General features: G+C 33.7%; 2 protein-coding genes across 14 annotated transcripts in view; one reads left to right on the top strand and one right to left on the bottom strand.

Moving 5' to 3' along the window:
- Positions 1–13,124, top strand: LOC105233266 (glutamate receptor ionotropic, kainate 2). Of its 6 annotated transcripts, XM_049448361.1 has the most exons (16): positions 199–338; positions 499–688; positions 1,821–1,981; positions 2,045–2,261; positions 3,611–3,801; positions 4,301–4,499; positions 4,571–4,734; positions 7,080–7,310; positions 10,111–10,314; positions 10,402–10,486; positions 10,540–10,816; positions 10,986–11,181; positions 11,257–11,476; positions 11,623–11,735; positions 12,612–12,761; positions 12,821–13,124. In XM_049448361.1, exons 2-16 carry the CDS (start codon positions 673–675, stop codon positions 12,977–12,979), a joined length of 2,583 nt encoding a protein of 860 aa, XP_049304318.1. In that variant the 5' UTR covers positions 199–338; positions 499–672; the 3' UTR covers positions 12,980–13,124. The 6 variants fall into 6 exon arrangements, with proteins under 6 accessions (XP_049304320.1, XP_049304317.1, XP_049304316.1 ...); XM_049448360.1 differs by lacking the exon at positions 499–688 and having other exon boundaries at positions 2–338; positions 3,644–3,801; XM_049448359.1 differs by lacking the exon at positions 499–688 and having other exon boundaries at positions 3–338.
- LOC105233252 (leucine-rich repeat serine/threonine-protein kinase 1) overlaps positions 12,980–13,512 on the bottom strand; it is a 54,645-nt gene continuing 54,112 nt past the window's right edge. For all 8 annotated transcript variants that reach the window (XM_011215277.4, XM_019992832.3, XM_011215280.4 and 5 more), the window contains one exon: positions 12,980–13,420. In XM_011215277.4, coding sequence (XP_011213579.2) covers positions 13,202–13,420 — 219 coding nt within the window. In that variant the 3' untranslated portion in view covers positions 12,980–13,201. The remainder of the gene's footprint in view (positions 13,421–13,512) is intronic.

The following is a 13,512-nucleotide window of genomic DNA, read 5'->3' as shown; positions in this document are numbered from 1 at the left end:
AGTACAAGATTGCGATACGATAAGTCACACACGAAACTAACTTAAAAACTTTTATTGTAATTATAAACAATTTTCATTTCGATTTCTATCTTTCTTGGAGTCAACAAGAAAAATTCAGAATCAGTCGCCACAAGTTCGCCATGTGTAGCTGATCGCTTTTTCGTATACATATAGTTTTAAAAGCGAAAATAAAGAAAATATGTTTATAGAACGTAATATTTATTTACTTTTGGCATTTTTGAGTAAACATTTTTGGTTTTCCAAAGCGCAGTACGAAATATGGAGTAGAAAGGAATACGATAACGATAAATATAGTTTATCTAAAACAATACAAATAGGTAAAGTTGAAATATATTACAATAATAATGTACCACAAAATCTATACTATTTTTAGACTATATGGAGAGTTTAAATATTTGTACAATAGGTTGTGTTTAGTAATTAAGTTGAATTATCTTTTATATTACATTCGTATATGCATATTTCTCTAAATTTCAGATTGGCAGTCATGTTCAGGACTTCGTTTCATATTTTTTTTTTAAATCCTTATTTTTATCGTAAATATTATAATACGAAAAAAGAGAATAAGAAAGCGCAATGGAATGCTGAGCTCAGAGAAAGATTTTCCCCACATACAGTGTACTTAGTGGCATGAACTGTACATAGCGCACCATGAATACTCGCTCTGGTGAATAATTTATTTTTATACTCATGTTGCATGTTGCCACAGAATATAATAGATTTGTTCACCTAACGGTTGTTTGTAACACCAAAAGCTAATCGAGAGAGAAATACATTTACGTACCATATCCATATACATACATATATATACATATGTAGGTAAATAATTAGGAAGAGTTGAAGTCGGACTAACAGTCCGTCCGAGCTACCTGAGTAAAAACCTAGTAAAAATTAAGACATCTTAATGAAACTTAGTACACATGTTCCTTGGCATCTTAAGAAGATTAGCATTGTAGATGTCAAATCACCAGCCTACTTCCCAAATACCAACTTAAAATTCAATCTAATGCTTTCATTTTTCAGTATACAAATCAAGTCCCAATAAATATAACGGATAAAACTTTGCAACCATAGTGCATTTGATATATGCCCTCTCAAGTCCTAAAATCGTCAAAATCGTATCATAACCGTTCAGATACCGAAGACCCAGTGCCAATGGAGGACTTTTTACCGAAAGGATCGGAGAAATATACTTGAAGTTCGGAGATAATAATATGATAATAATACGTCAGTATGTCAAAAATGGGTTGAATCATGTCAATGCGAAAAGTAGCCCACATATACCAAATGTAAAGATTTTCGAACTTCCGATTGACTTTATATCACATACATATATCGGTCAATATGTGAGTTATTCCAATAAATTTGATTGGATAGAATCGGATAGTTTTTCAAACATCCAGTTCAGTTAAATCCATATACATATAATGGTGATCGTGTGTGAGGTACCTTAAGGAAAGCTTTAATAATTTGTGTTAATATCGTACCTCAACGGAACGCCGTTCCAAGCTGCCCCCTTAACAGAAGTAGTAATTAAAACTATCTAAACTAAGTGGTAAATTTTAAAACAATAGAAGATATTTCCGTGACTTTATTCCTTGCAAGTTGTAAGGGTATAGAATGTTCGGTTATACCCGAGCTTAAGCCTTCCTTATTTATTTATATTAACTACTCTGTAGGATGACCAATTAAAAGTTGAATATCATGAACTTAGGCATTTGCTTAATGTTTCCTTTTAATTTTCGCATTAGTTAGATAATATGTATATAAATATTTTATATTATAACTTTTTTTGTTAGGTTTAGTTACTGATCAGTATAGTACGGAAATGGGTCTCATTTTTGAGCATGCAATTGAAGTAGCCAATGCCGAAATAAAAATACCTCTGGAAGTTATAAAAGAGGAGGTGAATTATGGAGATTCCTTTCAAGCTTATAGCATATTATGCAAACTATTACAGGTAAACTTAAAACGTTGAATCATTCTTTTTATATTCGTTTACTGAAGTGTTATTTTATTCTAGAATGGTGTAGGTGGAATTTTTGGTCCCTCTTCTAAACACACTGCTAGACACTTGACCACAATTTGCGATGCAAAGGATGTGCCCTATTTCTTCTCAGAAATGAATGAAAACCCAGAAGCTTTTAACTTATATCCCCATTCTCTGGACTTTTCAAGAGCTTTATATTTTTTGCTCGATGCTTACAAGTGGTCGCGTTTTATTTTTTTATATGAGTCTGGTAAATGATATTCCGTAACAAAATTATTGTGTCTAAAGTGTAAAAGCAGACTCTTATAGGAGTTTTCCATAACATTTAACCCGTATGTCAACGGCAACATACCTGGGTATGTTTTGCGTTTTCAAAACGCTGTAGCTCTGAACTGTATAATCGGATCGACTTGAAATTTCGTGATATTCTAGCGAAAACTGTTTTACGCAATAGTCCCAATTTTGGTTAGGATTGGATCATCCGTTTGGTAGATAAAGCCCATTTACAAAGTTGCACCCTTATGTCAACAGCATACATACCTGGGTATACCATACCATATGTATAGTAAAACGCATGTAAATATGATAATATTTGAAAAGTATAGTTTATTTTGAGTGAAAAAAATACTTATGGCATAAAATATTGAAGCGATTAGTTGAATGTGTACCTGTCGGGTTATAACGGCATGCCATTTGCCATACAAAACGTATGTACATACCCGGGTGTGTTGCTGTTGACGTGCGTAAAAAAGTTCTGCTGTTGACATAAAGGTTAAAACCTGTTTTCGAGGAAATGCCAAAAACTTAGTCAAGCACTGAGAAGCTATAGAAAGTCATATAACGAACGGCAGGGACACACTTAAAATACCGTAGTTCAAAATGCCGACACATCAAAATAGCGACAAAATTTAAATATGCAGCTAATTCAAAATTCTGACAAATGAAAATACCAACAAATTAAAACACCAACAAATCAAAACACCAACAAATCAAAACACCAACAAATCAAAACACCGACAAACCAAAATGCCGACATGGGAAAAATATTTTACCTTGTCTGCCCTTATTTCTCTCGAAGCACAAAAAGAGAATTTTACTGACTACGGGTTATGATCCTGAGCAACGCCACCTTTTCTTGATTTGTTGGTGTTCTGATTTGTCGGTATTTTGACTGTCGGAATTCCAAATTTCGAGTTTTCTAGGTTAAAAAATTATCGACATTACGTTATACACCCCGAACGGCATATTGCTAATTAAAATATACAATTAATTTAATTGAAACATACGATATATAAACTCATCTAAATAGGCAAAGGCGAGACGCGGATACCGTATTTTAGGAAAAATTTCTATATAGATTTGGAAATTGCGAAGGTATAAAATGTCCGAACTAACCCGAACTTAGCCTTTTCTTACTTCTGTAAATAATTTTTTACTTATAAAGCCTTTAGTCTTATTAGGCACCTAATATTGAATATTAAAACTCTCTGAGAGACCATTAAGCTTTATTTTATAACTATATTAATGAATGGTATATAAAAAAATAAAATAACAGAAGTTTATAAATATATATATATATTTTTTTTTAACGTTGTGAAGTTGAGTATCTTAATATACTAAATGGACTCCTAGCATATTATGGCAATAATAGCCCGACTATAACGGTTTTGCGTTATGACATGGAGATGAACAACAATTATAAGTCTGTTTTGAGACGGGTGAAGAAATTAGGGGATAATCACATTGTCGTTACTGGCTCTTCTGACACAATGCCAGAATTTCTAAAACAGGTATGTAAAATTAATGTAATATGAAACCCTACTCTATACGTTCGTAAAGTAACCTAGAAATAATAAATATAAAAAAGTCTGTCCATCCAAAAACAATTATACCAAAAAGAACTTTTAACCTTACTTTTAAATACAAAAGTTAAATTGTTTTTAAGTATAAAATGTTTTTCGTTAAAAGGACCATGTAAACCCGTAACATTTTTTAATTGTTAACTTAAGACATTTATACAACTACTCGCATCATGAATTGTGCATAAATCACAATTTTTATAATGATACTCCACTAAAAATTAAATTCAATTTGTCCAAATAGAATTTTCAAAACTCTCCATATCTTTCTTACTCCGATATCTCTTAAAGTTTGTAATAATGAGTGTAATTAAGGTTCAGTTTCACTCGAACTTAGGGATTCTCTTTCTTTTTTTAATATTTTACAAACAAAAGCATATTTCGCGGGGCACCCTTCAAAATTTTCACATATTATAATTCAAAATTTTAGGCTCAGCAGGTTGGCATTATGAATGAGGACTATAAGTACATTATCGCAAATTTAGATTTCCACGCTTTTGATCTTGAGGAATATAAATACACAGAAGCGAACATAACAAGCTTTAGATTGTTTTCCCCGGAACAGAAAGCGATTCAAGAAATTATGGAGAAGATGGGCCACAAATCTTCGTTAGAAGATTTAAGAAATGGTAAGTTGCTTCTGAGTGTTTTTAATATTGTATAACTCATATTATAATATATTATACTTTTTTTATGATAGGATCTTGTCCTATAACTGTTTCCATGGCTTTAACATATGACTCGGTTCAACTATTTGCGGAAACTACAAAACATCTTACAGTACGAAATGTACCTTTGAATTGTAGTGATCGCAGTGAAAGTGTTCTGGATGATGGTTCTTCATTTAAAAATTACATGAGAACGGTATTTGTCTGAAATGATATCTTATTTTTATATTTGTTTGTCCTGTGTTATAACGAAAATATATTTTTGTTCCCAGTTCTCGGCATCTTTTTTTCAGTTTTATCCTTTCGGTTTACACGGGACAGAGTAGACGTTCTATATGTCATCATTATTTTTATTATTACACATTTACATATCGTCACCTGAAATGCAAAATAACGCGTCATCAAAAAATTCGAAATCGAGTGTCTTATTGATTATGTTTCACTACTTAAAATTACATACATAATATCACATAGGTCCAACATTTCCAGGTTCTGCGCTCAGATATAAACCAGTTTTAACCAATATTAAAAATTTTTTTCACTCATGTTCCATTTAATGTCATGTTTCTTTCATGCCACCGTAATTTCCGAAAATGTTGTTACGTTATTTTGCATTTCAGATGACGATATGTATATAAATATAATATGAACTTTTTTAAATTTAGCTCAAAAAATCTATTTATATATAGTCGTGTTAGTTACGCTATTTATAATTCAAGAACGACTGAAAATGGAACGGAGGTACCTTAGAACCAAGGAACAAACATAGAATACTTTTTATCTCTGCAACGGAATTATAAATAAGACACGCTCTCTTATTTTCAATAAAATAACTCACCCCGAATTTCGAAAATCTGTATATTAAGTATGTATATGGGGGCTAAGGGAACCATTGGTCCGATTCAACCCTTTCTTGACATACAGACATACCGTTATAACAGAAGGATTATCCCTTACATCAGTTATATATATCACACATTGACCGACATTTTCGAAAAAAAAGGTACCGTGGTCGAAATACTCGGTACCTAGGGGCTTGAACAGTTTTTATTGGATTTGAACAATTTTTGTCATGAGGTGGCACACACTAAAGACATTTTTTGTGCAGAGTTTTATCCCGTTATATTAATTGTTTTTTGATGCTTTGTACCAAATTTTGTTGAAATCGGTTGGACGGGTCCCGAGATATAGGGTTTCACCACAAAGTGGAGCACTGAACAAGGATCCTAGATTATGGACGAAAGACGCAAATGCATAACAAACCAAACGCGACAACTAACATAAACAAATACGGAAATATCTTCGAAGCACCGCACAGAGCAGTGCAATATTTAAACAGAATGGATAAAGTATATGCGTACAATTTCACACTGATCCTTCCTCAAAAATAATACAATACAATTGCTAAATATTGGGAATGGTGGAAAAGAACTGCAGACAAAACCGCAGTGCAATGGATCATAACTGCCCCACTAATTAGTCGGTGAATATTATACCACTTACATCCCAAAGGACTGATGCCATAACCTTGCTAGCCGACTTTTTCGTCTTTCCTCGCTTGTGAATCAGTTAATCATGTGCAATTCACTAATCTGACTGTCGATTGGACTTCAGTGTGAAATATTGGAGCCATGGTTCTATTGTCACACACCGATGCAAAAATTCGGTTTTATTACGTTTAAAGGCCACTGAAAAACTCCTCAGAATCAGCAATTCGCTGTTTTTGTTGGATTATGAACTTACGCGACCCACTTAGTACACAGCTTTCGCCTCTTTAGGGAGTTCACTGCATTCATTGTCCTCGGTGCTCATTTCGCCTCTTTCCAACTTAGCAAACGTTTGATTTCCCTGGTGCACAGCCAAAATTCGACATTATTTTTCCCCCAAAAAGCAATGCTTTATTAACACCAAAATGTCTTGGTTTCACCCTTAATAAATGAACCAAATAATGGATCTTTGGAGTAGGATTCAGTCATACCAAGAATCGTTTTGGTCCAAAGGCTTCTATAGAACCAGTTAATAAGCTGGATCACTCTCATATTCTTCATCAGTACTTGGAATTCGCGCCTCTAGAACATTATATTCATCTGGGTCGGTCTTCGCGCCGCTATCTTAATAGCTACACCTAGTTCTAGATTTGATAAAACATAACGGTTTGCAGACAATAATCATAAACAAAAAGCGATAACAACAAAAAATACAGCGTTGGCTTACTTACTACTTATGCGTCAGCAGTTTATTATGCGGATGCACAATTCCTCAGTTGCCCAATTTGTATACGTGTCTTTTAAAGGTAGGAGTTGACTAGAAATCATATAGATGATATTCGTAGTACTATCTACATATATATGAGCCACAGTAAAGCTTGGACGAGTCCTCTAGTCAACAATAAATACGAAATGACTAAACTTGATTGAATTGTTTAATATAATGTTATTGCCTATACAATTACGTGAAGTCTCAAATATAAGCATCAACACTAACTCTTCATAATTCAATGTCTCTAACCCAAATATCTGTTTTTTATTCTCTTTGCCAAAGCTGAAGCTTCAGAAAAGAACGTTAACCGGACCGATATACTTTGATGGGAATGTACGGAAGGGTTTTACTTTAGATATAATTGAATTACAACCATCTGGAATTATAAAAATTGGAACCTGGGACGACATTTCAAACCTAACCATACAGCGTGTGGCGCAGACAAATTCTGTAATCGACAATGTTGACAATTCGCTGGCCAATAAAACATTTGTTGTATTATTGAATGTCCCGGTAAATATACATTACATAAAATACATATGTACATAAAGTGTACCCAAAACGATAGGACTATGGACAACAAAATAAGTAAAATATTGTCTACAAAACGAATAATACTATAGTTTAAACCTAAACTATGAGTGAACTCTAAATTAAGGTAATATGAATATGTAGATAATTTGAACCAGATATTTATTTATTTCATTACACTCCAAATAGTTAATTAGGGTAGTAAGATGTGTGTTGAATATTTATCATTATTTTTTTTGCTTAAATTAAAAGTTTATTATGCAATATGTGATTTGAGTTTATGTAGAGTTGTTATACTCGTATATACATATGGATTTAAATTAAGGTAATGGAATGTACATATAATGCCTAACACTTTAGAACACGACAAAGATACTGTTATTGTTTTGTCCAATTTCTCATCGGAGGCTTCAGTTAACAATGATGAAACTATTCCAAATTGAAGAGATATTTTTTTTAGATGAGTAAAAATTGAGGAGGATGGAGTCATGTGTAGAAGTTCACGCAAGTGAGGAAAGTTCTCCGCGGGCAATTGCCCGCCTAAAAAACAACAAAGCGGCAGGGGCTGATGGATTGCCGGCCGAGCTATTCAAACACGGCGGCGAAGAACTGATAAGGAGCATGCATCAGCTTCTTTGGAAAATATGGTCGGATGAAAGCATGCCCAACGATTGGAATTTAAGTGTGCTATGCCCAATCCATAAAAAAGGAGACCCCACAATCTGCGCCAACTACGATGGGATAAGCCTCCTCAACATCGCGTACAAGGTTCTATCGAGCGTATTGTGTGAAAGATTAAAGCCCACCGTCAACAAAGTGATTGGACCTTATCAGTGTGGCTTCAGACCTGGTAAATCAACAACCGACCAGATATTCACCATGCGCCAAATCTTGGCAAAGACCCGTGAAAGGAGAATCGACACTCACCACCTATTCGTCGATTTCATATCATCGGCCTCAACACCCGCGCCGTTAATTCTGCTTTCTCCAGACTGAACAAGGAAGCAACGCAAATGGGTCTGGCAGTGAACGAGGGCAAGATGAAATATCTCCTGTCATCAAACAAACAGTCGTCGCACTCGCGACTTGGCTCTCACGTCACTGTTGACAGTCATAACTTTGAAGTTGTAGATAATTTCGTCTATCTTGGAACCAACGTAAACACCACCAATAATATCAGCCTGGAATTCCAACGCAGGATTACTCCTGCCAACAGGTGCTACTTCGGACTGAGTAGGCAATTGAAAAGTAAAGTCCTCTCTCGTCGAACAAAACCAAACTCTATAAGTCGCTCATAATTCCCGTCCTGCTACGAGTATATGGTGCAGAGGCTTGGACGATGACAACAACCGATGAGTCGACGTTGCGAGTTTTCGAGAGAAAAGTTCTGCGAAAGATTTATGGTCCTTTGCGCGTTGGCCACGGCGAATATCGCATTCGATGGAACGATGAGCTGTACGAGATATACGACGACATTGATATAGTTCAGCGAATTAAAAGACAGCGGCTACGCTGGCTAGGTCATGTTGTGTCCGGATGGATGAAAACACTCCAGCTCTGAAAGTATTCGACGCAGTACCCGCCGCGGGAAGCAGAGGAAGAGGAAGACCTCCACTCCGGTGGAAGGACCAAGTGGAGAAGGACCTGGCTTCCCTTGGAATATCCAATTGGCGCCACGTAGCGAAGAGAAGAAACGACTGGCGCGCTGTTGTGGACTCGGTTATAATCGCGTAAGCGGTGTCTACCCCAGTAAAGAAGAAGAAGAAAAATTGAGCTTTAAGAGCAATTCGCAACATATACCATATACATACCAAAGCGGGTTGATTTACAGGGAGCCAAATAATCGGGTATGAGAGAAATACTCGGTAGTTCATTCTGAACAACTTTACTTCGGGTCTGAGATCGGTCTCGAGCCAGCGATGTTATAAGATGGTTTATTTTTTTTTTTGATTATAGAAATTTCTTTGTCAGTTTTTGAGATATCCAAACGAAATTTTATAACTACATGGGTGCATTTTGATATTCAGATCGAACAACTATACCACATATCCCACACAACTGAATAATGGAGTTTTTTTCCAATTGCCGGCCTTGAAATAAAAGGTTAAAAAGTATGTAATTTTGCAGAACTGTTTCTAATAAAAGATTAACAATGACTGTGAAAATAAAGAAAATCGGACAACTATAACATATGTATGTACTACTGTGATCAAATTGAAAGGTGAATTTTGTCCATTTCATCTCTTTCAAAGTAATCCCTTCCCGCTGCAATACACTAATGCCAACGAATTTTCCAATCCTCCGTCGTGATGGCCATCATGCCTTCTTCGATTCAGCTTTTATATCCTCAATTGAGTCAAAACTGTGTCCTCGGAGTGATCATGTGGATTTGCTGAATAGCCAAAAGTTACACGAAGGTAAATCAGGCGAATTCGGTGGTTGCGGTACGATATTAGTTGAAAATGTGGCGAAATTATCACGAATAACCAATGCAATATGAGATGGTGTATTATCCCAATTCTTTGTTCAATAAATTCAGACATAGTAAAAATCGAAGAATTTTGTGAAAATTTACCGATTCGAAAAACACGCGAATTATTAAAAATAAATGTCATCACAATAGTACAAATATGAAATGAAAATACACGTAAAACTTATTTATTATTATTTTGACACGTTTTAATACATCCTTAGATGCATTACTTTATAAACATAGAAAATTTAATTATTTGTAGCATACACAGTATATGAACGATCTTATTTATTTTTCAACACAAATTAGAACAAACCCTACGCTAGCTTAGTAGAAAGCTATGAAAAACTAGAAGGAAATAGCCAATATGAAGGTTATGGCGTTGATCTTATAAAAGAGTTAGCACAAAAGCTTGGCTTTAATTTCATTTTAAAAGATGGAGGTAACGATTACGGATCTTATAATACTACCACAAATACGACTTCTGGAATGTTAAAAGAAATTATTAAAGGGGTAAGTGTCAACAGATATGAAGAGATATTCTTTAACATGTATACATAATATTTATATTATCGAAAGTTTTACTTTTGTTATTCCTAGAGAGCAGATTTAGCCATAACAGATTTGACAATAACAGCAGCACGTCAACAGGTGGTCGATTTCTCCATACCCTTCATGAACTTAGGTAAAGTTATACCACCAACGAACAAAAATCGATAATAACAGTACTTTCATTAGGTATAGCAATTATACATGTAGAGCCACAAAAAGACACGCAAGCATTCTTTACATTTATGGATCCATTTTCGCAAGGAGTTTGGTGGCTTTTGGGACTTTCATTTCTTTTTGTTTCATTCAGTTTTTTTATATTGGGACGTCTTTCGCCTTCAGAGTGGGATAATCCTCATCCCTGCATTGAAGAACCATCAGAATTAGTAAATCAATTTACTATAGGAAATTCTTTATGGTTTACTACTGGTGCTCTACTGCAACAAGGTTCCGAAATGGAACCAAAGTAAGTAAAATACAAGAATTTTATTTTAAATTAGAATGACTTAATTAGCATTAACTTACTTCATTACTGCACTAAAATTTTCTTAAGATACATACTACGTGCACATTACATAAAAGATGAGGGAACCTAACGCGAAATAAATTGAAAATATTTTTTTTTTACTTTTTAGAGCCATTTCCACTCGCACCGTGGCTTCTATTTGGTGGTTTTTCACTTTGCTTATGGTTTCATCTTACACTGCAAATTTAGCCGCTTTTTTAACCATTGAAAATCCTACTAGTATTATTAACTCCATAGACGATCTCGTTGCCGAAAAAGTAGCATACGGTGCAAAAAAGATCGGTTCAACGAGAGAATTTTTCGAGGTAATTATCATATGTATATGGTATGTTAAAAAATATGACGTACTAATTAAAGAATACCAATTAATTTTATTCTAGAAATCAGAGGATCCTCGTTATATCAAAATGAACGATTTCATGAATGCTAATCCTAAATATTTGACAGATTCTAACACGGAAGGTGTCAATCGCGTAGATAAAGGATATGCGTTCTTGATGGAATCCACTTCAATTGAATATCACACAATGCGCATGTGCAATTTGAGTAAAATTGGTAATGCATTGGATGAAAAAGGATATGGTATAGCAATGAGAAAAAGTAAGAAAATGTGGAAATCATATGAATATAATAAATAATATTTCGTCTAATCAAAAGTGTTGACTATTTAATAATAGTGTAACAATCAGCCATCTTTAATAACTAAATAATCTATAATAAAGCTCACAATGTTTATGTAATCATAGATTGGCCTTACCGCGACAAATTCAACAATGCACTGCTTCAATTGCAAGAACAGGGCACATTAGAGAAGATGAAGAATAAATGGTGGAATGAAGTAGGTGCCGGTATTTGTTCTGTGAGTATAAATTAATTTCTTATCATAAAAACAAAAGTATTCTATGTATGTACATAGGTATTATTCTCCTAACTTAAGCATACCATATCTTTAACATCGTATATCGATATATGCATATTTTTTACTTGTTTGTTCATTCGTTACTTGCGACTATAAAATTTCTTTAATATCTTCTCTACCTATTGGTACTTTGATTTCATTTTAACCCTAATTTAATATAATAAAATCGTTCTTTCACTTTTCTCAAGCCCAAATGCTTTTCAACTGATCCTTCCGATATTCCAATGATACCAGTAAAATCTCTGACTGTTAATCGGCAATCTTCAAGCCCTAATTCCTTAATTTTACTGACGCGTTGATCATAAGTTAATGTTGATGGCCGTCCTGGGATTGACGTCGTCCCCCTCGTCAAGCGTTCTCGAGCTTCTTTGAATAATTTGTACCAATCAAAAACATTTGCCCGAGACAAACAATTATCACCGTAGGCCTTTTCCAACATTATTCTCCTAACTTAAACATACCATATCTTTAACATCGTATATCGATATATGAATATTTTTACTTGTTTGTTCATTCGTTACTTGCCACTATAATTTTTTTTAATATTTTCTCAACCTATTGGCACTTTGATTTTATTTCAACCCTAATTTAATATAATAATAAAATTTTTAGCTGTCCTTTTTCATATTAGAAACAGGGACAAGAAAGTAAGCAATATTTTCAAATTCTTCGTTTTTTTCAGCTGATTAAAACTTAATTAAATATAGTCAATTAGATTCTCATCGCTTTTTGATTTTTCACTATGAAATTATATAATATTATAATAAATATTAAATTAAGTTATATTTGTTTATGTATGGTTATGTTTTTATTTAGTCCGGTAAGCAACGTAGTGAAGACACCGAGCTAAAAATGGAGAATTTATCAGGTATTTACATAGTCTTGGGTGTAGGAAGTGCCCTGGCATTTGTTTATGGAATAGTTATTTGGTTTTATTATATCCACACAAAGGCGAGACATTATCACGTAGGTTCCATAAAATAACATAAAATACAATAATTTTTAAGATTTTTTGATCATTTCAGTTGTCCATGAGAGAAGTATTTGTAGAAGAATTAAAGTTTGCGCTGGATTTTAATAGCTATACGCGAGTTCTTAAAAATACTGCTTCAATGTATTCTCGCGGACGCAATTCTATTCTATCTGTCTCATCTACACAAGACCATAAATCACTAAAGGATTAATTTCTTTATAATAATTTATATTTTAATGAATAAATTAAAAAATACATAACTAAAAACCTAAATAATTTTCTAAATATTACATCTGGATATTACAATGTGTATACAGAGATGAGTATAAAAGAAATATATGTATGTATATAGTAAATATATTCGAGTTTTTGTGGAATTATATGAGTATGTTATCAAAATTAATAGTATTAATAATATTGACAAAGTGTTTAACTATGCCCAGTTGTTAGTTCTCCACAACATAACATGAATATGGTTATCAATATCCCGAAATGACGAACGTACTTCACCCCCTTGTTCATAAATTGTTGGCTTGATTCCTTCCTGAGAGTTGTCTATGTCCATAAACCGTGCGATCAAAGAACGATAGCGCCGACCAATAGTTGCTATTAATGGGAAATTTGGATGAGGCACAGTAATAATACTTTTTATCTGCAATTAATAAATAAATACCTATACATAAAAATGTCTGTAATATACTAAATCAGAATATATATTTATATATATATATATATATATATATT

The sequence above is a fragment of the Bactrocera dorsalis genome, chromosome 2 (genome assembly GCF_023373825.1).
Source record: "Bactrocera dorsalis isolate Fly_Bdor chromosome 2, ASM2337382v1, whole genome shotgun sequence".
In the NCBI taxonomy this organism is placed as follows: Eukaryota; Metazoa; Arthropoda; class Insecta; order Diptera; family Tephritidae; genus Bactrocera; species Bactrocera dorsalis.
The sequence above is the reverse complement of the archived record's forward strand: the minus strand, read 5'-3'. Positions and strand labels throughout refer to the sequence as shown.

Coding starts and splice junctions, on each gene's coding strand:
- LOC105233266 (XM_049448359.1), top strand. CDS start 200: ATGTTTATAGAACGTAATATTTATTTACTTTTGGCATTTTTGAGTAAA. Junction 2,262..3,610: donor TATTTTTTTATATGAGTCTG/GTAAATGATATT, acceptor AACGTTGTGAAG/TTGAGTATCTTAATATACTA. Junction 4,500..4,570: donor GTTAGAAGATTTAAGAAATG/GTAAGTTGCTTC, acceptor TTTTTATGATAG/GATCTTGTCCTATAACTGTT.